The 26,224-nt window shown below is 39.7% G+C and overlaps 1 protein-coding gene across 1 annotated transcript in view; it reads left to right on the top strand.

Moving 5' to 3' along the window:
- The window catches only part of ltk (leukocyte receptor tyrosine kinase), a 56,454-nt gene that overhangs the window by 19,409 nt on the left and 10,821 nt on the right, over positions 1-26,224 (top strand). Inside the window, exons 3-19 of the mRNA XM_041954160.1 lie at positions 1,357-1,506; positions 1,802-2,030; positions 4,837-4,976; positions 6,274-6,411; positions 8,231-8,380; positions 8,785-8,885; positions 8,995-9,155; positions 10,018-10,112; positions 11,857-11,928; positions 12,477-12,651; positions 16,030-16,180; positions 16,356-16,484; positions 16,874-17,030; positions 19,681-19,866; positions 20,470-20,568; positions 23,703-23,864; positions 24,029-24,139. Coding sequence (XP_041810094.1) covers positions 1,357-1,506; positions 1,802-2,030; positions 4,837-4,976; positions 6,274-6,411; positions 8,231-8,380; positions 8,785-8,885; positions 8,995-9,155; positions 10,018-10,112; positions 11,857-11,928; positions 12,477-12,651; positions 16,030-16,180; positions 16,356-16,484; positions 16,874-17,030; positions 19,681-19,866; positions 20,470-20,568; positions 23,703-23,864; positions 24,029-24,139 — 2,406 coding nt within the window. The remainder of the gene's footprint in view (positions 1-1,356; positions 1,507-1,801; positions 2,031-4,836; positions 4,977-6,273; positions 6,412-8,230; positions 8,381-8,784; positions 8,886-8,994; positions 9,156-10,017; positions 10,113-11,856; positions 11,929-12,476; positions 12,652-16,029; positions 16,181-16,355; positions 16,485-16,873; positions 17,031-19,680; positions 19,867-20,469; positions 20,569-23,702; positions 23,865-24,028; positions 24,140-26,224) is intronic.

Raw genomic sequence — 26,224 nt, forward strand, 5'->3', positions numbered from 1 at the left:
AAAGCCAAAGCAGACTGATTTTTAGGCCATTTGTGATCAAAGAAGGCATATTTTTAGTTGATTTATGGCAGAAAAAATGAAAGTGGGAATCACTGAAATAACAATTTAATAACATGCTTCATGTTTTTGTCCTTTATCCCTAGAGGGGTTTTTATAGCTGTTTGCCACATTAACTGTAGTGGCAGTTTCCTCTACAACCATCACATGATGTCTCAAATGCCTCCCCTTATTTCATCCTGTTTCTCAGACCCTCCAAACACAGACAGACTCAAAATCACTCAAAATTTACAAAGGTCTCTCTGTTAAGCTGTTTTGGGTTTTTTTGGAGGAATTAAATTATCATTTTTGGATTAAATTTGGAGGACGTTTGGGCTGTGAGCCAAGGCAGTGATTAGTCTGTGACAGAGGTCATGATCCTGGTATGACCCCAGGAATTTTCAAACCATTATTAAACATTTATTTCTGAGAGTACTTTTTAAAAAAACTTTGCTGGGTTTTTTAATGAACAACAGTAAAAGCGTGAATGAAAAACATCTGTTACACATGTCACATAAAATGGAGGCAGAAAACATCCTTCTTTTTGTCCCATTGTTGTAAACGTGGCGTCACAGGAACTTCGAGAGAGATTTTTTTCTAATTTACCACAAAGGTCCACTTGGACTCAAGACTGAGCTGATTAGATTTTGCTGGTTAAAGATCAAAGGTCACTGTGACTTCTCAAAACACATTTTTGGTCGTACCTTAAAAATAAATAGACAAATTATGACAGAATTTCACGCAAATGTCTCATTGGATAAAATGATGGCGTGATGACAACTTGAATGTGTGGCAGAGGAATACGACCATAAGGTGATTCTAGTTGGTTATTAGAAATTTAGCCTTGGTGAACTGCCTTGTGTATTTCATAATCTAAGAAAAACAGCTTGTTATGTTGAGGTCATGAAATACTTCTCTCCCAAGAAAACAAACCCTAAACATCTTCCTTGCCTATTCTCACTCTGGCATTTATGTAAAAATGCAAAATCACAATGACTGGTTTAGTTTAAAAATTCAACATTCAGTCTTTGAAGTAACTGTTTTTGTGAATCAAAACACCACACAACAGGCATAGTTGGTCAAAATACTATGTGGAATTTCTCAAATATGAAAATACAGTATTTTCAAGTAGTATAAAAGGATTGTTTTCCCACCTGAAACACTTGATTGTGTAAAACTTGGGTTAGAAGATAGGAATACCACCTTGGTATTCCATAACTGTGATTTTTGTCTAGTGCATATTAAATTCCTCACACCCTCGAATTTTTACCCAAACAAAAACTAAATGATAGGCTGCACACTCATCTTCCTGTCTTTCAGTTACCTCCTGTGATTTTGAGACGCTGTGCCTCTGGAGATCATCAAATCACAGCGACCAAAGTGACTGGTCTGTGGTGTCACCACAGCAACCGCAAAACTCACAGACTGGGATGATACCTGTGAGTGACCACTCAGTGGGAAGCTCTGATGGTAAGAGTGCAAGGGAGAAATTAAATAAGTGCTTCAGGATACTGCTCATGCCTTCTTCTTCTATGAAACCTATTTAGACTTCAGTAAAAACAATAATGGATCTTTGGACTTACTCAAAGCTCTTTTGAATCAGCCTCCGTTAACATTTATTTCTAATTTTGTGCTTATACCCTGATGCCCAGTCTGAGTTTTGTCCTAATGTTGAAGCATTTATCAAATAGTTTACTGGCGTGACAGTGTTATGAGACTGCAATAAAAATGTCAAACATTAAATTACTCTGTCTTATTACCCTAGGGCACTTCCTTCTCCTAAGATCCTCCCCTGCCGCTGAGGCTTCTGGGAGATGTGAGTACCACTTAACCAGCCCCGTCTTGCCAGGAAGCAACATGTACTGCATGTTGCAGGTGGCTCTGTATGAGGCCGGCCCACCAGTGGGGAACCTCACACTCCTGATCAAGCCAGTTCTCTCAGGTTCGACTGTTCACTCTGTGGTTCTTAACCACAGGAGACGTGACGACCGCAGGTCAGCAAACACACTCTCAGGCTCTCCATGCCTCTGCCATGCTGATGAACTGAACAGTAATTTATTTATTTGTGTAAAATTTATGCAGAATAATGTGTCAATTTAATTAGTGTCAAAAGCAAAACCCTGCATTTTTACTGATTGAAGTACTTGTCAAGCTAAGTCTCAGCCTGTAGAATAAATGAAGGGAGCATAGATTCACTGCAGTAAAAGGTGACTGAGATGGAGCAAGGGCACAGAAACTAATACATTTTCCTTCTGTGCCACAAAGGTTCAATAAAGAAAATGTTTCTTAACTTTCTTATGGGACAAACTGAAGAATTGTGAGCATGTGGGGACAATGGTCCTCTGTATATTGTTTGGGAAATGGGTACAGGTATTTCCTATTGATCAAATGCTGAAGTCCAGCCATCTTTAGAGCAGCTAAAAGCATTCATGTCTCTAGATGCAGACTCTTGAAATGAATTTGTATATAACTGGTTAGGACAGAAGAGGGATGGATGAGCATATGCAATACGTTTGTACACTGGCTTTATGAGTGCAGTAATGGACTGAGCAATTCCATTATGAGGCACACACAGACAGCAGATTTATTAATTCTCCTGGATGAATGGTCATCCTATACTAACCTGTAGATGTAACTACTGTTCCTATCCCATGTGTCACATGCTTTAATGGAGTGGTGTGTGTGTTATGATGTTTCACGTGACTGTTCTTAGAAGTCCACTACTGTCCTAATTCAACATTTTCCCTGCCAAACAGAGGCGTAGTGTTCCTGGAAATAGCCCTGTAGATTGTATGCATTATCTTCATTTCACTGCATCTTCTCAAGAGTGAAACATTACTCACCCACTTCACTAAATGTGTAGTATTATTTATGCTGTGACGGCATGAGGCTATTTTTAGAAATGAACTTAGAGAGTTGCATTTGTAATGTGTCAAGTAAAACGTAGGGAAGGTGCCATCACATTGCGCCACATCTGAGATAAAAATAAATTACGTCAAATATGGCTCCTTCTCTACTCTGTGTCCTGGCTTTGCACAAGTTGTTTAAGTATAAGTATAATGAGGGGATTATACTGTGTATTGAAGGTACCCTGTGGATCGTAGTGTGGTAGAGAAGTGGTTTGATTTGCTGTTGTGTTTGTTAATGTTGTGATAGACATTTCTTCTGTATAGACAACAGTAGCTGTGCTATAAAAGGAGCAATGTGCCAATTAAAGAGCAAAACATGAATGCCACAACCTGATGCAATGCAGGTTTTAAAACAAGCCAAAAGGCCTTTGCAAAGGTTTGATGAGAAAGGAAATGTATTCAACATGTTATGAAGGCCTTCATAGTCCATTTTAATGAGAAATGACAATTGTTTAAACAAAGTGTTTGTTTGCAATAAAATACCACAGGGTAACCATGATCCCAGAGCTGCTACAGTGTTTACTATAATATAAACTATATAAACTGCAGGAACCCTGTGAACCCCAAGCACTTTCTGGCCGTTTTTTGCTCCTGTCACATTTTAACTCACTGGTGTAATGGCCCTGGTGAGCTCAGACTCAGATGCAGAGAAAAACACAGGAGGCACAACAATCACTGTCTTTACTATGATCCAAAAAAGGCAAACACAAGGAGTCCACTAAGGCAAACAAAACAGACAAGAAAAAGGCAGAACTCTTCAAAATCAATAGCAGGGAAAGTCCAACCAACCCTGGGAGCCAAATGCAGCAAAAGCATGAGGTGAGGTCACAGGGAACAAAGACAATCTGGCAGAGACATGTGGAGCTGGTGGGGGTATATACACACAGGGAAGGGAAGGAGGGTCATCAGGGGCAGGTGAGTAAGTGGCTTCGGGTGGGAAAACACAGGAAACTGAAATGACACCAGAGGTAGAGTTACAAAAATAAAACAGGAAACAACATGACAGGATCCAGAATGTTACTGGTGGCTCGTTTATCAATGCAATATATCAATCCTGCACCTCAAAACAACACGGTCATAGCTATAAGAAGACCTAGCTTTTTGTATTGTATAACACAGTTGTAGTACTGTAAATCATAAAAAAGAGAAAAAAGTTGAATTTCTTTGCTAATTTGTTCGAGTGTAACCAATATTGGAAAAAAACAGGGACCCCACATACATTTTTTCCAACCTCTACAAACTTGCCATTATCAACCTCTCCTCTCTGCTCTGTGTAAACACAGCCTGCAGCTCAGTCAGTTTCCACTCACTTTTTGCCATGTGACTGTCACACGTGTCACAAGTCATTCAAGGCTTCCCAGTTGCGTTGAGGAGCACATCATTTTATGTATTTCACAGAATGGGGTTTACCAAAATTTTAAATGTAGATTAATGTGATTTTAATGTTATATCACTATTTTAAGCTTGGAAATTTGGATGTCTGTCAGTAATTTTTATTTTTTACAGTTTCTGGCTGTGATAAATGGTGTAATTTTGGCGACTTTATCAAGAAAACATGCCTTTCAAACCCAGTGGTGAGTTGTGGGGTTCTGAAGGTTAAAACCTATGTCTTTGTAAAAGTCTTAATATTCCCAAAAGTCTTTATACTTTAGAAGCCCAGTGATTGCCTGCAGGTAACTGTGGTTGCTTCGTGACAGCAAAGGGTTGATGGCAATACGTTTGACCATGCAGAAAGAAAAGAGTATGGTCTTCCTCAAATTTTCAAGCCTTTCTAATTGCAAGTATTGTTGTTGTTGTTGTTTAATGCAGTCTCTTGAAGTGTATCCATACAAACCAATCATAAATCAAGTTTGGACTTTCAAAGACATTCCTCTGTGACTGGCTGATGTAGGGCTGAGTGGGAAGTTCTGGAGGCTGTGATTGGTCAGGTGGACGAGCCCTTTCAGTTGACCCTGCTCTACACTTCGTGTTTGGGAGAAAATGGAGCCACTGTGGCTCTGGACTCTTTGGAGCTCATCGACTGTGCATCAGGTGAGTTGATCATGTTCAATAGAGCTGCGATTTACTCATTTGTGTTCAAACCAAACCCTATAGCAGCTATTTCCTCTGATACGCACCTTGGACCAAACAGAGCAAACAGAAGGAAGCAGTTTTACAGTTTGTAAACTGGAAACCTGCAGACAGTTGGTTCATAGAAAATCTTTTTTACAGTTTCCAAAGCAACTGAAAATAGTAATTAGATACACCTGTACAATCTATTGTAATTCAATGCAACATGAATTCTACATTTGTAATGCTCGTAATGTTCACTTCAATTCACTTCAAATCAATTACATGTTTATCATTGAGGTCATAGTTAAAATGTTGTTCTCCACTACATTTTACTAAGAGGTGTTTCTAATATTTTGGCCCCTCCCAATCTAGTTAAGAATAAATAAATAAATAAATAGTTAAGAGGGACAAGACATTAAAAGCACTACTCAATATAATGTCCAGCACAAAACAACATGATGATCTCAATGCTGAAACTAAACAACACTTCTATGACTGAACATCAAAATCGAACACTATAGGCTAAACAAAAGTAGACTGTATGGCAGTTGATAGTTGTGTTGGATTGAACTGGATTGTACACGTATACCTAATAAAGGTGCTACTTATGTAAAGGAAATCAGATCTGGTACTAAGATAATTAAGATAGATATCACAGATAAAAAGTTATTTTTGATTTACCACACTGTAAACAGGTAACACTGTCTTCCTTGTTTAGCAGGTTTAGAATGCATTTGGTAAAAAAAAATAAAAAATGAAAATACGCTTATTCAGTTTCTGGCATAGGGTTAAATGTGGCACTCTATTTCTTGGCTGCTGCCAAGACTCCAGGAAGTTCCTGTGTCCTGCTCCTGCTGTCCCCATAAAACAGTGAATTGTCATTTTTACACTTTGGTTCTTGTACAGATGAAACAAATGAGATACCATATGTTAATTAGTGAGTTTAAGAGGTGCTAGCTGTCAGATGTAGGTACCTTTGGAACTTTCACCTTGATCCCACTCCGTATACAAAACTAACCTGACTGCTGACTGTTCATATTTAATGGACAAATGCAAGATTGGTATTGATCTTCTCATCTAACACCTGACAAAAAAGCAAATAAACGTATTTCCTATGAACTATTCCTTCAAAGAAACATACATTTGAAACTTGAGGGTTAAATGACTTTCAGAGATCTTAGAAATCTTCTTGCAGTGGATTTAGCTTAGTTCTCCATGATATCGAGGACATATGATTACATTATTGTGTAATTGTTCTGTGGTTGCTGGGATGCAGAACACCAGGTCTTCGAGCTGGATGGAGCATGTGGGGAATCTTTCCACTGTGAAACCTCAGGAGGCTGCATCGATCAGAGCCAAGTGTGCAACTTCCACACCGACTGTCCTTTAGGAGAGGATGAAGGCTTCATTTGTGGTGAGGTTTTTTTTTTCTCAATGAAATCACAAGGTGCAGAACAGGGTGCTTTGAGGGAAATTGTGGCCTTCATTTGTAACACTTGAAAAATGCACTTTTGCAATGAGTGTTTTTCCATTGTATTATGATGAATGATTTTTATTTGATTTGACCTGCAGTACTGCCATCATCGGACCAAGAGTGGGAGTGTGTAAACATTATGAATAGCAAAAGACATCTATCTGCAAGTGCTTCAGTTTGTGTGACTGTGGGTGGAGAGTTAAGTGAGGCTAGCAGACAGTACAGGAGTCTGAAAGCAGAATCTGGAGCTGCTGGCAGGCTGTAATTCATTAGCATTAGCTTTATTAAAGTATATATCCATGATAAATTGTTAATTGTTTGACTGGAGGCGACACAATATATTTAAAGTGCAGGAATTAACTATTATATGGACATTTAGTGTGTGAAGCCTGAGTGGGGCTTTGGTCCTCTGATAATTTTCATCAAAATGTTCTCCACAGCTATATTTTTCCACATTAGCAGGAAATTCCTTTATTGTATCAAAGGGAATTTGATATGCTTTGCTTTATAAAGGTTTCATCTTGAAGTCAAGCCTGTAAAACATCTAATCATAAATTATTCCACACTATTATAACATGATACACCGCTTGTGGATTAGTGTTTTGAAATGTGAGATTTGAAAAATATGCAGCAGAAGCTGCTGTTTTCAGACAGTTGGTTCCTTTCATTTTCTCCTATTTTACTTGAACATATAACAAGTTTCCTCCTTCTCTTTGAAAACATCAGTTTGAGTGCAAAGAAAAACACTTCACCACACCGAGAATCAAAAGGCCCTGCTTCAGTCAGTAATCAAATCAATGAAGTCAGGGCTATTTAGAGTCCTTGAGTCGTGGATCCCCAGAGGAAAGGGGGTGGTCACAGTGTTGGTGTAATTTTTTCAGTGCTCATGAAATACGCTCCAACATCTCAAGAGCAGATGAAAATTGGAATTGGATTGGAATACATTTTTATCTTGCTTTTCTTATATTTTTCAATGCACACAGAAATATTAATTGTATATAAATGTAAAAAAGTATTGAAACTGAGCAGCACAAAAATAATTAATGACAATATGGTAGTAAAATAGTAAAAGAAGCTGATAAAAGCATGTATGTACTGTATATACATAAAGGCACATAAATACACACACACACACACACACACACACACACACACATGTACATGTATTTATACAGACTGTTGAAACTAAAAAAGTATATTTCCCAAAACGATTTCTTTAACATGTGTCAACAGTTGCAGTGTGTGGGTGATTTTACAGTGATGTTGTATCTTAAAATATGTTAACCCAGTGACTCTTGATGAATTGGAAACTAGCCTCCCAGCTAATATGACACAACATGGAAATAACATGGGTTTTAGAGTTGTTGGAAGGTACTTTTCCACTTTGAAGTTGGCATTTCTTCCCCCCTGCTTTCAGACTAAACACACCATCTTTTCTTATGCTGGATGCAAAGAGATTAAATTGTTATCTAGCGTCTCATGTGACTGAAAGACGCCAAACAAGCATATTTCCTACAAAGTCTACGAGAGGTCATGAGAGTCTAACCTGCTTGCAGTGTAGCAAGCATATCATCAAATCCAAATACTATACAGTGTAGAGAGTAAAGGAAACACGTCAACAAATATTGCACCAGTTGAAATGTATTGTTTGTGCTTTTCTAATTTCTCGAAAAAAAGAGAATCAAGGGCAAAGATAGACTTTTTAACAGCTGCAATCTCTGTTTAAGTGAAATATGACAGAAATCTTCTAACTCCCCAGATGCTCTTCCATTTGGCTCACACTGCTCATTTGAACGGGATGCGTGTGGTTGGTCCGTGTCCAACCATCACTCGGCCTGGAGAAGAGTCGCTGGAGACGAGCTGCTGGAGGGAGAAGACATACAGGGTGTCAGTCTGCAGAGTACACCAGGTTGGCAGTGTGTGTGTGCAGTACATGTGAAATGCACATATTCACGCCTCATATCCCTCTGGTGAATCACGTCACATTCTGGTGGATTGTTGTGATGTGGAGAGATGTATATGAAAAACAAAAATGATCCTTTTCACTACAAACTGTCAAACTCATCTGTTTTCTGTCAAACAGGCTTTTCATGTACAGTTCTTTCTAGACCCAGCTGATGATAGGAAGGCCTTTTTAGTTTGCTATCATATAAAGCATAATGCGCTAACAGAGCAAATGGCATCATATTTTACCCAGTCTTGTATGGCTTTAAAGAATTCAGCCTAAACTTTCCAAACTATTACTTACTCATAACAGTGTGTTCCATGACCTGGTCAGCGTTCTGTTGTGTCAAATTTATTATGCGCCCCCAGGGCACTTCCTGTTTCTTCAGGTCAGAGAGAGTAATTCCCTTCAAGAGGCCTCCATTCAGAGCTCCCTTTTCCCTCCTCCAGTCTCTACTACTGCCTGCCAGGTCAGTTATTTAGACAGATACAGTAGTTTACAGTAGTATTCAGTAGCAACAAAAGATTTTTTCAACATGCTGTCTCCCTCCTGAAGTGTGCATCTGTTTTTCTGTGCAGATGCGTTTCTCTCTGTACATGTATGGAGACTTTAACGGTTCTTTGCTGGTGGCTATAGAGGAGAATGGGACCACCACTGCACCACTGGTCTGGGAGAGAAATGGTCAGTGGACAGATGACTGGGAAGATGTTGCCCTGCAGTTGACTGGCCTTCATCATGGGTACGTAAAGTGAAAACAAAGGGTTTTGTAACACTGAAGTGCTACAGCAAAACAATCAAGCATGGTCTACCTCTGTCAGCTTTACTCGCCTCATTTTACTCATTTTCATTCGTAACTAAATGTTTTTTCACATCAGACACTGTAATATTTCCGTTTTTCATGTCTCTATTATCAGTAACATTACAATTTTACAGTCATGGTGAGGAGGTCACGCATGACTACATATTGTACTTCAGACTTATAATGAGAGAGAGTAAATTGCTAATTTAAGTCTCTTTCACAAAGAGTTCCCCATAGACTAAAGGGACAATCTTTGAAGTGTTGCTAGTGATTTTTACTGTTCACATGTACATAGCAGAAGATGTCTCTTATTATCTTCAGGAACATGGCAAATGAGGAGCTGTTTCTGTCTGCTGCTCTTACAATGTTGTTAATATTCAAGTTTGTGGGACATGTGCGTTCTTTTTCATGATCTATCTCGTCATGGATTCATGTATGTCATCAGCAGAGTCTTGTGATTGTTTTGCTTGCCCCTGCTATGTCACTGCTTTCATTCACGACACAGTCATACATTTTCACTGAAATGTTACAAGATCTTCATGTTGGAAACTGGCGGTACAGTTTCTCTGATTATCGATCGCTGCTCCCATTCACACAAGGCCCCAGTGCAGGAAATGTTCCAGAAGGTTTCAGGGATAGACTGTATGTCTGAAAGGGGCTTAAAGAATATATAATAATTTTGAAGATTTGACTTATTCTTAATTTCCAGGTGTTTTTGTACATATATTGGAATAGAATTTCTGTTGCCTTTTACATAAAGACAATAACGTAACTTAAATACACATATGGTATGTGCTTCCAGGTTCCACATTAAGGTGACAGCTATGTGGAGACAAGGCTCCAATGCTGATGTTGCTCTCGATGACATTGCAATTGGAGCAGCCTGCTTCAACACAGGTAAGCTGTTGCTAATATTCCATTATAAAAGCTGGAGACCATAACAAGAACGCCACCATTTATTTGTGGCAATAATTACGTAAAATGTTGAAAGGAGTCACCTTTGCTAGGGGAAGTAAATAAAGTCACTGCGCACACTAGTTTCTCTTTGAGGAAAGGAGCTTGTGTAGCATTTGAATTTCACATGCTGCACAAATCGAAAGTTGAATTGAATTGAAAAATAAAATCCAAATTTTCTCGGTGCTGTCTAACTGCTTTGTCACTTGTGACAATCTTAGGAAATCTTAGGAAATTTAGGCAAAGTTAGTGTACTATTATCCTTTAAAGGTACCCTGTGGAATTTTTATCCACTAGTACAACTTTGGTGCAGTACTTTAACAAGCACATGTATGAGCTGGGTATGGATTTTTCATGACTGCTACTGACATTCCTTACATTCCTCAGTTGGTGGAAATAACATGCAAAGAAATGCAGCAATGCGGCAACAAATGCAGTAAAGAAGAAGAATGCAAAGACAAATGTTGTGCTTATGTTTTATGAGTAAAGAAATGTATTTAATACTTTACTCATCTCTTAGGCATCAGCGATACACACAATGTATTTTGGTCATAAAATTTAATGGAAACTTAAAAATAAAATAACTAATGTTTGTTAACAACAAAATTCCTGCAGCATCTTTAGCACTCATGGCTACAGAGACTGTGGTGCAGCACTGTGAATCTGTTTTATAATCATCTCTCCTTATTACTTTTCAAATGATCCATGCACTTTATGAAATCAAACACATGCTGAATGCAGTGGAGAGCAGAGGAGTACAGAGAGTCCTCTTAACTGTTGAGACTGTTGTTAAGACTAACTGATGACTGTTTTCTTTCGCTCGGGGTGGTCCTCAGTCATCCATTTGATACCCCATTTCAGTGATTAGGTGTGACGGGGGGTAACCAACGTTTGATGCTTTCCTGCAATTACAGTACCGCAATATGTGAGCCAACATTCTTGTGTCAGCGTCATTAGACTTTGAGTTTTTAAAGAACCGTCTCTGCTCTATTGAAATGCTAACAGAGTTGATTCATAGATGTAAAATTGATTTTGGTGAAATAAAGGGATGTCTGTTTTTGTTATGTGATTTAAGGGAAGGATGGTTTAAAATCTCTGAGGGGACAAAGTCATAGCATGGTATATAGCTGTACATCAGCGGATATATGCTCAGCTCCAGTCAGGCAAGACTGGAACACATCCAACCGATATCAGGGTCAATTCAGTATCCCAAAGGTACTTTAGTAAGCCATTAATTAGCCTAATGTTTCTCCCTATCACATTTATTAACTCTCTCTGTGCTGGGATCTGGTTGTGCTGGAGAGGCTTGAATGCTTTTATGGTGTTAAAACTGGAGCATTGAGGCTCTCCACGTTGGCTTCAAGAAAGGGTCTGGCAAAGGCCGATGCAGTAGACCTCAGGCAAAGTGTGAACAGCACTGTCCTGTGAGAATTCACTGTGTCTGTATGCTACATAGTGGATGAAGAGGACTTCAAGAGAAATATACTCACTATGTTTTCAGGAATTAGTCTGAGGAAATGTCCACAATCCACAATACCCTTACATGAATTGTTCTCATTTTCTTTTATCCATGTCACTTTCTGTCATAATATAATTTATGCTTCAATGATATGTAGATTGGTGACTGTGACTCTTTTTCCTTCTTACTTCCCACATTTCTCCACCTTGGCTTGCTGCCTCTCCTCAGATCTCAACTCTCTCCTGCCCATGGTGGACTTGGATGATTTCTTAAGCCCCCTTCCAGAGCCCTCAGCCTCAGGTAGTGTTCTAGTTCAGCTGTCACCTTGGATACCATGATAATTTCCAAAGCGTCCCTTTTCCACTGTGTCATTTTTAATCCATTCTGCATGCAGAATTTACATACCAGATGGTGGATTGTACATTCTCAATTTCTCTTAATGCTTGATGCTTTATCTACCATCAGCTGATCAGAAGCTTTTAATCCATTTTTCATTCAACGCTCACATACCAGGTGATCAATGTTTCCAGTGACTCTCTTAGATGTTGTGCCATATGTTTGTTTCTGTTCTTCCATGTTCAGCTCTTTATCTTAGTCTCAATATTCATTTGCATTTTTTGTTGTGTATTTGTATACTGTACAAAACCCATTCAAAAAAGTTGGGACACTGTGTAAAACATAAATAAACAGAAAGTAATAATTGATTGCATTCTGTTTTATTTATGTTTTCCACAGTGTCCCAACTTTTTTAGAATGGAGGTTGTACATTTAGCAACTCACTCAACAATTCTAAAATCTCCCACCAGCTCATGTCAGTGTTTTTCTTTTCCATGTGTCCATTTTTCTAGAGGTTTCTTTGATGACGTGGTGGTTTAACTCATGTGGTGCCAGTGGTCCCCATGGCCCAACCCAGGCCCAGTGTGACAGCACCTACAGGAACAAAAACGTCAGTGTGTCTGTGGGGAAGGAAGGTCCCTTGAAAGGAGTCCAAATGTGGAGGGTACCTGCAACTAACAGATACCTGTAAGTGATAGAGGAGATGGCCTTAATGCTCATTTACTTAAGATTTAAATTGGAAGTTGACAGGCTGGATATTCTGTTTTTCTTATTGTCAACAAATGCCATGGACACAACAAAACCTACAATAAATGTAGTCAAAGCCTAATATAGCTTATTCTGCTGTGGCATACACCTTAATTGTTCAAAAGCTATTAAAAATACTCAGATGAGCCATACAGTCGCACTGTGTGATGCACATGCTGTAGTTTTTTTGAGTCAGTCAGTCAGTCCCCACCAAATGCAGGAGCATCTATTCCAGTTTGAGTTACATTTGCTAAAAACAGCAGCACAGGTGTTAAAGGAGATTATTTATCCTTTTTAATAATGAATGCTGAATTAAATACTCATATATTCTATCTAATATTCAGAAGGAACTAATGGGCTACAGAGCTGAGAGCCAGAGATGGAAAGTCAGAAATTATTGCAATATGGACAAACACATAGTTGGTTGTTGTTTTTTCATTGGATTTGTTGACAATAACAAAATTGTCAAATGTAGCCATACTGTCCATTAAAAGCTGTGATTTCCATTATGCATGTTGCCACAGGCTTTATCTGGAAAGGAGTTCCACTATTGTTTCAATTTTTTACAATTTTCTGAGTGTTATCTGTAGTTTATTTGTAGGAGTGTAGTCACTGAAAAGAGATTATTCACCCACATGTGTAAACGTTGTTGTGTGACTCAGAGAGCTGGGCATGACAATTTAGAGGAGGTGTGACTGTGTGCTCTGGGACTAAACTATTCTGGCTATGCTCAGCGTAACTGATTGTTGTCTTGCCAGATCAAGACTTAAAGCAATATGATTGTCTTTGCACAGTCCCTCATGGGACCTCATTATCACACTCACAACATGAAATTCAACGTTCAATGGAAATGTGGCAGGATTAATCATGAGATTTACAGGTTGTTGAATTACTTTGACTAAATTATACACAGCTGTCGTCTTCTAGAACCACAAGCAAGTCCAGCTGGCTTTTGGAAGCACTTAGAAGTACCATGACTTGGATGAAGGAGAATCTTCACAGATACATAGCTGTACTTCATGACAATACCAACACATGGTGTCTGCTAACATTTTAGATTACAGCCCTCAATTTACAGCATAATTCTTCCCATTTTGCAGTGTAATTATTTGCACAATGTTCCAGTAGAGCAGGCATGTCAAACTGATTCCATAAAGGGCCGTGTGGCTGCAGGTTTTCGTTCCAACCAAGGAGCAGCACACCTGGCTGGAATCAATTAATCAGCTGATCTCAGTCTTAAGATGATTACTAAGTGATCCCTTGATGTTGATTGGTTGGCCCGGTGTGCTCCTCCTTGGTTGGAACAAAAACCTGCAGCCACACGGCCCTTTATGGAATCAGTTTGACATGCCTGCAGTAGAGTATGGACCAATACATACTTGCAGGTACAAGAGAACAGGATGTGAAGTCAAGGAATAAGGGGACAACAATGGGTAAACTTAAATGAATTTATACTGGCGGTACTTTTTCTGTTATTACACGTTACAGTATGGCCCACTGAGCGACAAAGCAGGAAGTTTGGGGGAAGATGGGGGTAAAGAGAGCTACATAGCATTTTATAAATTTGCTGTTAATTTTAAGGTAATATGCATCAAATTCAGTCAGTCAGTTACTCAGTAAATCACACAATATCCTCTTAGAACAGAACAGGAACCTAATAGTTTAAAAAACATACTGCAGCAGCCAGTAAAAAACCCCAGCTTACTGCTCCCTTACTGCACAACAGAGGATTGATGACACCTGTGAGGGAGTGGGTGTAGCGCAGCAGAGGAGAGGGTGATAATTGCTGACACATGTGAGGGAGTGCATGTTGAAAGAGAGGACAGACACATTGCAGACAAGAGTGGCTTCACGTAGAAATGTGTGTTTGAGCTGACTTTACGCTAAAAACAAAACCTTGAGTTACATTGGATATTTGGGCGATTGGCACTTGATCAAGAGACTCTTATATGACTGAAGACTACAAAAGAATAAGTAATGGGACATTGTAACTCTTGGTTTTGATGAAATGTTTGTTGGTTTTATAAAGACTGGGAACGTAGACGAAAGTGTATATCAATAGGGCCTTTAAGATTGAACAATTCAGTTAGAAGATTACATTGATTTTGTCCTGGGTTGTGGTTGAAAAGTGTTTGGAAAAAAAGATGACAACAATATAAGGTCTGCTAAACCCTTTATTTTGTAGCATGGGTTACACAGAAGGTAGGCCTAAACTGCACCCCTGAGGTATTGTTGACAAACAATAATTCCATGTCTGGTGCCCAGTTTTGATGAACATAATTTCCCACATTATTATCCCCTTACTCCCTAACTTCACTTCTCGTTTCCTTGTCCCAACATATATATCAGTTCATACTGTACTGGTACAGTGATCCCTCGCTATAACGCGGTTTACTTTTCACGGTTTCGCTACTTCACGGATTTGCATCGTGCATTGTGTTCTGCATTCTGATTGGCTAAAAAGTCACTCCGCTTCTTCTCTACCTGTGCGTCAATAACGTTGCAGTTTAATATGTACACGTACGTAAAAAACAGCTTGCCAAATTTACATTACGTACGTGCAAATTCTCTTGCAATTTCGAGTTTTGCCTATCACTATGTTCTTCTCCCGAGCAAACACACCTGCACCGCGGGCTTCAAAAGAAGAAAACACTGCAGAGCGGAGTCAGGATGCAGCGGCTCAGTCTGAAGAGCAGTGAAATACACCTGAGTCACTATTTGTCTGACTGTACTTTGTATTTTTTCATAATCATTTTTAATTTTCTCCCGTTTAATCCAATTACTCGGGTCGCGGTGGGCAGTGCTAATCTCCGCAATTTGAAGCCTTCTGTTCACATCGATGATTAAAATTATTATTTGACAGTACAGTACAGAAGTTATTTGTTAAAAAAAACGTTTCTAAAGTACTTTTATTTGTGAAACAAATGCTTGAGCCTGTAAAATGGTTTGTTCTTTCTTTTCAATGTATAATAGAGTATTTAATTGTATAATAATTGTAAAAAAATTAAGTTTCTACTTCACGGATTTTGCCTATCATGGGTTCTTTTTGGAACGTAACCCCCGCGAAAAACAAGGGTATACTGTACACAAAAAACTACACTGTAAATTGGGAGGAATTACGCTGTAGACTGCAACGTGTTACCACAAACCTTTATTAAACTGCAGGTGACTGTGTCTCCTGTCTGTCACAGACACCTATACCTGTTTGCTCAAGTGTAAAGCAGTCTATCTATCTAATATGATAGACACTGTGGAGCCTGAGCCAGAAAGCAATTCTTTCAGTATGTAATCCTCTCGTGGTGCAATGATCTCCCTCAGGATCTCTGCCTATGGGGCTGCAGGAGGGAAAGGAGCCAAAAACCACAACAAACGCAACCACGGGGTCTTCATATCTGCCATATTTCCTCTGGAGAAAGGAGACGTACTTTACATCTTGGTGGGCCACCAGGGAGAGGATGCATGTCCGGGGGTGCGTAGGGTGGAAGGATTTATTGACATGTGATGTCCCACTGGGGATATTTTTGAGAGATGGGAGACTAGAGAGTGACCGAGACAAAAAAAAACAACCCACAATTCTTTCCTTCTGCATACTTTTGTGAAGCTGGCTTCTTTCCCTGAAATCTCGCTCTCTCCCCGTGGTGTAGAGAAATCTCCACACCCAGAAGATCTGCCTGGGAGAGTCGTCAGTGATTGAAGACAACCTCAGGGGAGAAGCCGGTGCAGAGTGGGCTGGGGGAGGAGGCGGAGGAGGGGGCGCCACCTACATCTTTAAGGTGACAGAAGAAACTGTATTGTGTCATTATTGTGTATCTTTTCTGTGGGTTTGTTTGATGACTTGTTCAGTGTACGTACTGACATCAAAGATGTCTGTAGGCATATTGAAATGATTCAGCTGGGTCTCACGCTCTAATCCACAGGTTTAGGTATAGATTGAATACACGCTAGAGGTAAGAAAGCAGTTGTATCATAAAATTGGCATGAGAAAAACATACTCATGTCACTTTCATTATAATCTCCTATCAAGGGCTTCCTGAGTCATGTTCAGTTTTCTTTATTGCTTAGACTGACGCTTTCTCAAAACTAATTTTTCATTATCAGTGAAATGCAAATGGATGTGTGTGCACCACAAATTTTGAAATTTGCTCAAATGCTGTCTTGTCAGATGGAGGGAGGTGAGCTGGTTCCCTTGCTGATTGCAGCTGGCGGAGGAGGAAATGCCTACCTGGAGGACCCGGAGTCCAGTCTAGACCAGATACCACTGGAGCAGTACGAAAACAGCACCATAGCTCCCAGTACCAATGGACAAACTGGTGCTGCAGGTACTGTACTGTATTGTTGGTCATATTTCTACCAATCCAGATTTACCTGTAGTGGTATCTAGCCACTTTCAGTTTTATACGCGCAGGTTTTGAGACATCTGACTTTGAGGTGACTCCCTCCACACTAACATAATGAGAGTAAATAGACTTCTACTTGTCAACAGTCCTCATAGGGACTATTTCTATTTCCTGAGTCAAACATCTCAATGTCAATTTTTGACAACAGTCAAAGGAACACTGTTGGTTTATGCGATGGAAGTAATTTTGGGGGCATTTTACTGTATACGTAAAATTGTCAACAGAGGAGAGATGACAGAAAATGAAGGCAGAAAGACCGTAAGCAGGGAAAATGGGAATGGCAGGGAATCTCTGTCAGACTCAGAGAAATTGTGTGAAATGTGAAATTGTCAGTTTAGACACTAAATGCTGGTGTTTCGTTTGCATTTTCAGGACATTATACCAGACTTCGTAATGCAATACGCCTTGAGTTCAGCAAAAACTTAACATTTCAGGAAGTTATGATGACAAATTTGTCTCTTGAGAATATTTTCAAACCTCCCCAAAATCCCTGTAATTTGATGTAGGATCCCAGAGGATCCCAGGTTGAGAGCAACAGTTTTATGTAAAAGCTGGAGAAGAGAGTATAATGACAGATTGGAAACAGTTCCAGTAATACAGAAAACCTCTTAATTAGTTCAAGTTTGAAAGAATCTTGAATTTTAAAAGAAAGAACTGAATAAAACATGACATAACACAGTGCTTGCCGTATAAACTATGTATGAAATCAATAATAGTAGTTAGTACTCTTGATTACGCTAACGTTTGGCTGCAAACTCAGGTGTTTACTTTATGATCAGAGAGAGGTCAAATGTTTTAGTTAAGAGTGCGCTCCTGTTTATCCCGCCTGGTTGTTGAAGTGCTCAAAAGCTCAGATAATAACAGGCTTCTTTATCTTCTTTATTCATCTCTTTGGAGATGAATAAAGTATCTATCTATCTATCTATCTATCTAGCTTATCTTCTTGAAACTGACTAAACTTTTGTGTGAAATCAAAAGCACTTTTTTCATTGAAGGCCAGAGAGAATTACTTTGTTCTCTATACACATACTCGAAGTAGCACACGATGGCATGCTTGCATGCTTTCACACAGCGGGGTGTGTTTAGCCTGTGGATAATGTGTTCATACTGGATCATATTTTTAGTTTCCTGACTGGTCTTGACCTTTTGAAGTGAGACATATATGGCAGAAAGACCTCTCTTTGCTCCTGGAAATGCCTGCTGGAGCGTTCTCACTAAATCCCCTCTGACCAACAGTGTCTCAACACAGACCATTTATCAGCTCATCTTATTGAAACCTCTGTGGGATTGTTTAGATAAAGATATGAGTGTCAGGAGAAATATGTAGCTGCTAGTCCTGGGTAGACGATGTCTGTGTTTTCATGCATAACATTAGTGTGGATGAGTCTGGCAATGTTGAAACTGGTCATACTGAGATTAGTGCTAGAGTAGATATACCATATACGTCATTATCATGGATCACAGTGTGTACTTGGAAAGATTTAGCAAGATTTTCAAAGGCAGAGTAACTCCTGCTGGACATGTGTGATTTATTTAAAACCTGCTTCTATCTGTTCATCAGTGTAGATTAGAGGCTGTGATCAGCTCTGTATTATTATTATTCATTGCTAAGGGGTCTCTGTTTTCATCACTGCAGAGGCAAAAGTTCAATTCCAACTTTATGTATAAATATAAAAAAGCCACAATGCAACTGCAATGGTATGTGACTGTCAGTGACTTCAATGTCTAAGTGGATGGGTTTAAAGTGATAAACAAAAGGCAAAAGCAGGCTGAAGCCTTGCTGTTGACCCTCTCATGTCCGCCCACCAGCTGCCTGTGAACAGAAACAATGAAACACAACAACACAACAAACTAGTGGCCATAACAAGAGCTCTATCGCCTCTTATCACTTTGGTTTGTATCTCTGCTTGCTTCCCTCAAATCTCCAGCTGGAGATCTTCCCACCTTGTCAAATGCAGTCTCAACAAAACTGAGCTCCTTGGAAAATCTTGCCTTCTTGAGACTGGATATCACACTGAGCAGAGCCTGGTTTGCTGGCTGAGTACCCAATCAGACAGCTCTCCCTCACTGAATGCTTCTGCTGCTGATTTAACATGCTCAAGCAGATGAACATCTGACTAGAGCACACAGGGCCTTCCTCAGGGTGATATAGGCCTACTGTACTTCCATCAACTACATCAGTTTTCACCATTTTTTTTAACACATGTCTTGAGAGGCCCCCAACATTATTAACAACCTTGCCGGTTTACTGTTACACACTCTGTCTGCTGCAAATCAAGTTAGCACCCCAAAGGGGCAGTCAGACATGTCTCCAACCTCCCTTTGATGTTAACTCCTAAGCTGCCTTTGCTGGTTATCTGCTTGACTTCAAATTGTGGTGCAAAGCCCCCATCCCTGCTTACTTTACAAAAGGTGGGTTGAACTTCAATCCAGGTGCAACAGCAGCAAAACATTATCTGATTAAGAATTCCCTGGTGTTTACATCTAATCAGTGAATCTTTTTCATCCCTAGAAATATGTATCACGCATGATACCATGATGTTTCATTTTGTGCATGTTTGTTTCCCTGAAGGTGGCGGTGGAGGCTGGAAAGACAGTCCCAGTCCTCACCTGAGAGCAGGAAGGTCTCTGGTGGAGGGTGCTGAGGGTGGGTCCTCTTGTCGCCAGGCCCTGTCCAAGCTCAGCTGGTCCACCTTCGGGGGTTTTGGAGGTGGGGGTGGGGCCTGCACAGCTGGAGGCGGTGGAGGAGGTTACAGAGGTTAGAGTAGTGTTTTACCATTTCTAACCTCTGCACTAAGAACCCTCAATGTTATGTCTTTTATTTTCCTCTGTCTCATTTTTTCTTGTCAGGCACTTTAGAAAACTTCTCAAAGAAGAATATTCATAAATTGTGTGGCGTAACTGTCGTTCTTCAGTCTTAAACTTAATTTATGCTTGTCTGGTTGTGCTCAACGGTTGACTCTTAACAGAAACTACACAATTTCAACTGAAAAAACTGAAAGCATCTAATTGTCACGTTTTGTTTGGTGAAGGACTACCACACAGTGTGATTAGATCATTTCATGTTGCTGTGATAATTATAATCATACATAGTAATTATACATTTTCTTTTTCTTACTATGATTTTTTTAAATCTGAAAGTGATATAACAGCCTACCAGAACCAGCAGGATGGAGGAGGTTCATGAAAGGAGCTTGCCAACTATCTGTCACCAATGTAAAAATGGAAAAACAAGAGAAAAACTACCAAGGGACATCAACCTGACAAGCTTAAACTGTCACAATTGGATTAAAATGGTTTTGACATTATCTGTAATTCTGACTGATTTGACTGAGTGTTCAAAACACACATTTTGTGACAGGAGGTGACGCTGCGCTGACAGATGAGATCATATCCGATGGTCAGAATGGGGTCTCATTCATTCATCCAGTGGGAGAGATTTTTCTTCAGCCTCTGGCAGGTGAGACTGACTCATCACATTGGAGCACAGAGGATAAAGGAGGAATATAGAGAACAGAGGAGAGTAGAAAGCATAGGGAGCGTCCCTTTCCCCCAATTGTGCAGTTGTAAGTAGATGTTTGTCAGGCCGGGACTCAGAACAGGACTCAGAAGCAAAGATGTTATGCACAGATTTTTGTTCAGGCAACCAAGTAACCTCTTCGCTTAGTGTCAAACAAATAGGCTATGAGACTTATACTATAAAGGGTATCGCTATCGATATATATCTAAGTGTATAAATAAACAAGAAAACAGAAAACGCTCTAAATTAGGCTAATAAACAATTCTCTTCATCTATGAACTTAGAAAACAAAATCGCTCCTGAAGGAGGAAAAACTTTATGGCTATGAAATGTAAAACAAAGACGCTCCCAAAGGAGGAGGAAAACAATGCCTACGAAAAGTTACTTGGGCAAGAAAACAAATCTAATTAGAAAACCTATCAAAACAAAATACACTCCTATAAAACTGGAGGAACAAGATACTAACAAATAAAACAAGCAAACAGGAAATCACTCGTAATTGAGGAAAACAATTCGGCAAGAAGAAAACAGAAAACTAAATTATCAAAGTTACAAACAAAAGACACTCGCGAAGAAGAACAAGGCTTACGAGAAACAACGTTGTGGCAATGGCAAATGCGATGGCAATGGGCAAGAGCAGGCATGGGTGAATCGACCTTCGGACAAAGACACACAGGCACGAGACAAGGGAGACGCAGACTATTTAACACATGGAGGGTAATCAGGAACAGGTGGAGACAGCAGGTGATCCGGGCGTACACACGGGACACATGAGGAAGGGCAAGTGCTCTGAAACAAGAGGAGAGTTGGACCTTCAAAATAAAACAGGAAATGACAAGACCAAAACCCCAAAACGAGACAGACCTCACCACGGTGTGACAATGTTTGAGTTTTTGTCAAACTGATATAAGTAGGATAGACTAGAATTAAGTAGAATGGAGTATGCAGATGAAATCTCATTTAGTTAAGAGTTTTTTGTCAAACTAGAATAGAGTAAAAAGGAGAGAAAGCAAACTCCATCTGCTCATCAGGACAGTGGAATGTGGCTAAAGCTCGTCAGTTGGCATTAACATATGTTTCTGATCAAACCACAGTATCTACAGAGTGCATGTGTCTCCCACATGGATAAAGCCGTTTAGTGGTGGTGGAAGTTCTGCTGGAGGTTTCCTTGCAACAAGTCAGTCAACAAATAGATCAATAGAACATAAAAGGCTAATAAAATGAAGAGGAAGAACAAATTTGAACAATAATGACAAAGAAATGCAAGCTCAAAAAATTACTTTGATAATAAAGTCATAAAAACCAGTGACGTTCAAATTTCACACTCATTTAACAAATGTTAACTCTGACGCCATTAGTAGTAATATGAAAAGTCAAGGGCATCTTTGGATTTATGTAACATGTAGTCGCACCACCGCTTCGAGTCTCTCCAGAAACAGATAGTGTCAAACACAGCTGATCCCCCAGCAAAGAGCCACTGACTGTGTGAAGATTCAATTCTGAGCTCCTGGGTGTGTGTGCACATAGTTCACCTAGCAGGCGAACCAATCAGTGCCTCAGTGTGTACCTGTGTGTGTGTCTGTGTGTGGGTGCATGTTTTTTCTGGCATAGGCTACTTTCAGGGACACATTTCAGACTAAAGGCCAGTTAACTGAGGATGGCTTGTCCAATTGGTTGCAGAAGCTGTGTCACCAGTTGGAAAACAGCTGATTTCTGGGTCAGTATTAAGGTTGGGTTGAGGTTAAGGTTAGGGTAAGGGTTAGGTTTAGGCAAGTAGTGGTTATGATTCAAATAAGTCTCCAGGAAATGAAGGTAAGTGATGGAAACACGACTCCGTGTGTACCTGTTTGTGTCAAACTATCTGTCTGAACACTCAGGCCTACACGCTCACACATGCACATTGCTATATGTCGTGGGGTTTTTTTGTTTTGTTTTTTTGTGAGACTACAGGCCATCTGATTCTCATTATTGAGCGAGAGGAACAGGAAGGCAGTTGACTAATTCACAGCCACATGTAGCCTGTTGCCTTCGGCACCAACAGACAGACCTCCATTGTCATGTGAAAGACGCTGTTGTTGTTGTGTATGCTGCTAGTCGCTGCGTTCAAACAGAATGACTGCCTCTGCAGTGTTCAAGCATGAAACACATTTAAAGCAAGATAAGCAAAGAGGTTAATTTAAATACTTATAATTCAATTCTGTAATTTAGTTAAGTCATCATTTTTAAATGGAGGTTGAAGTTCAATATATGACTCACATGGCACAAGCATACTTCTCCTTATATTCATAACTTGTATCCAGAAACAATGGAGCACTGTTTAGGTCACAGATAAGAGTAATTTAATATTGGGAAAAATGATCAAATCACAGCCTAATGGTTAATATTGACCACAACGTTGAGCTAATATTAGCATTTAAATGTTTTACAGAACCATTTTATTAGAAGCACATACTGTGTTTTACACAAATACATAATTGATCACATAATACTTGAGCACAACATGTAATATGTTGAGATTAAAGAACAAGGCTGGCAATAGTTTGCATTTTTCTGTTAGCGAATCTCCAACCAATAGTGTGTTAGTCCATCTCTCAATAAGTTCTGACTTCCCTACCCAAGGCCATTTGTTCCTGCTGCAGATGTAGATCTTAAAAAGGTTTTACAGATGTAAATTCATTTTAAAATATGGATAGATTTTGTGCTCTAGTGAGTATTTAGACCAGTGGGATAGTGTATGTGTAAACTACTGTAGTGTGCATTTTCATTATAATGAAGGAACATCCCACCCTGTGCAACAGTGTGGCTAACTGATGTGGTTTTATTGTTGTGGGACACAAATGAAGCTCTGTGTCACAGAGGAATAAGATATAAAACATCAGTCTTTGGCTACACAGGCAATACTTGCAAGTGGGATCATTTCATTGTTGGCTTCAGGTTTTTGGTAAGATTTGCTACCAAAAAGAAACATAGAAAATCACCAGACCTTGTTGGAGCATCCTGCAAAGTTAATGATCTCCCTCCTTGACAAATGGTTTGCGTCTGGTATGTGTGTGTGTGCATGTTGCTATGTCTAGCCATGGAGAGTCACGGCGAGTGTGAGATCAAGGTGCAGCTGAACTGCAGCCACTGTCAAACGCAGAGCTGCAAACGAGATGAAGATACTCACCTCATCCTCTGTCTCTGTGATGACAATGAAGTCTTGGCTAGTGACAACGTCACATGTATTGGCGCTGTAGGTACGTAATTACATAACAAACACTGCTTTTTCTTTTGAATGATAGCCATTTTGTGTCAACAGTTCATTTTAATGCCTAAATCCCGATAAATTCTTACTAGTCTGAAGCATTAAAAAACTAAAGCACTCTTTGAAGTCTATTAATTGACCCTCTTCTCCCAGCAGCTCCTCAAGGCCTGGATATGCAGGGACAGATGTCGACATCTTTGATCCTGGCAGTCGTGGTATCCACCATCGCGAGCGGCATCGCGCTGATCTGCGCCGGCATCATCCTCAGTAAGAGACTCTTCCAGTTCTGTGTGCAGTCTGTGCCCTCCACTTTCCACCGGCTCTGAGCTCAGCTGGACATACACATGCTTCCAGATGTTACTGACAGAAACTGGAACACCTTTGACAAATGTTGGTTTAAACGCCCTCCTCTGTCTGTCCGCCGGATGATTGAAGGAGCCGTGGGGAAGTTCTGAATTATACGTCGCTGACACATTATGAAGCCAGCGCATATGGACACTTTTATTGCAAGCACTTATTTCTTTTCTCATGCCAAAGAGTGTGAAACAAGATGATACTGCAGATGGGAAGTGAGATAATGCAGTAAAATACCACATTGTTTATATGTTGTATTTATTGCCTACAGATTGCTCTCATTGAGGCAGGAGACCATAGAGATGTACTATAAGCATCTCACTGCATTATTCTAATATATAAATACATCAGTGGCTACAAAAAGAACAAGCTGAAAGGTTTGACATTTAACTAGGAAGTTTCTCTCAGTTGGAGGTGTGTACTGATGAATAGGATTTCTAGATTAGATCAGCAGTAAAGTGTTAAAGCCAAGTGTTATGATTCAGTGGCTGAAAAAAATACTGAAGCATATATAGACATGGCAATTCGAATAATAAGGAAAAATAGTTTACTGTGATAAAATATCAACCTTTCAGGCACTTTGGGAAGTGCACAGTGACAATCACATTTTTCTTAATTCACGGGCATTGACTCTCTATAACACATATGTCAAAGTGATTCCATAAAGGGCCGTGTGGCTGCAGGTTTTTGTTCAAACCAAAGAGGAGCACACCAGGCCAACCAATCAACATCAAGGGATCATTAGTTATCAGCTGAAGACTGAGATCAGCTGATTCATTGATTCCAGCCTGGTGTGCTCCTCCTTGGTTGGAACGAAAACCTGCAGCCACACGGCCCTTTATGGAATCACTTTGACAAGCCTGCTCTATAATAAGACTTTTAGTTACTGTGATACAGCAAAATGCTATTCACACAAAGCTCTCTGATATAGAGTATTTGGGAGAGAGTGGGCATCTCTCTCTGAATGAGGAGATGTTTTTTTTATTTCTGTAATCTGAGACAATCTGGCAGTCAGACACGCTGTAAAATGCTTTACTGATTATTCTTGCACAAATACAGTAAAATGATTAAAAAGGAAAGGAATTAGGGAATTAACAATTAACCCGTTTCTGTAGTTTTAATTTTACTGCTCTGTGGCAATAAAACTCTAGGAAAGAGACAAGTGAGGGATAAAGAGACAACCACAGTCTTATATTGATATGAATCATGATTATAATATGACCTAACAATGCTAATGTTGTATTGATATTTAACTTGGTTTCCAAAGCTGCTATGCATCATAAACTGGTTAGTGTTGATTTGTATACTAACCCTAATTTTTTTAACCAGACACTTTATATAAATAGTTTCGATGTAGTTGTAACAACAACATATGCAGTCATTCTTTAATTATAAAGGACAGTGAGGGATAATACAGCTAATAACACTTTTCCACCTCTGTCAGCTTCTTGACAACAGTCTGCTGCAGATCATTGGGAAAAGCATCCTGACATTTTGGCCGACCCACTAATCCTCCACCAAGTGCTATTTAAGGTGTTTGAATATAGATTCTCTCTGCCTTGTCCTGTCCATAACCTCACTTAAAGTGCTGAATATAAAGTGAAGCTCAACAGCGAGAGACTCGTTCTTTCTTTCCCACAGCAGTATTTGGTGAATCTGAACTTTGTGTGAGGGCCTCTGGGCCTCTGACTTCCTGAAAAATAGCAGTTACATTTTCAGCTCTCTGTGCTTGCACGCTGCCTGACAAGAAAACCAGGCATTACAAAAGCAGTTTGGGTTTTTGACTGAACTCATATGTACAATAAACCTCCTGTAAGGAACATGATAAATAAAAGGTAAATGGACAGATTAATGGAGCAATATGGAGATTTTTTCCCCACATCGGCAGTGAGATTTGAGCAAGGTAATGTCATTTTTCTAGCCGACCTTAAAGCAAAACAACTTTACCTCTGGTGAGGCCTGTTCTGGTGACCTTTAATCTAACAGCACTGCTGGCCC

This window comes from Chelmon rostratus, chromosome 15 (assembly GCF_017976325.1).
Source record: "Chelmon rostratus isolate fCheRos1 chromosome 15, fCheRos1.pri, whole genome shotgun sequence".
NCBI lineage: Eukaryota > Metazoa > Chordata > Actinopteri > Chaetodontiformes > Chaetodontidae > Chelmon > Chelmon rostratus.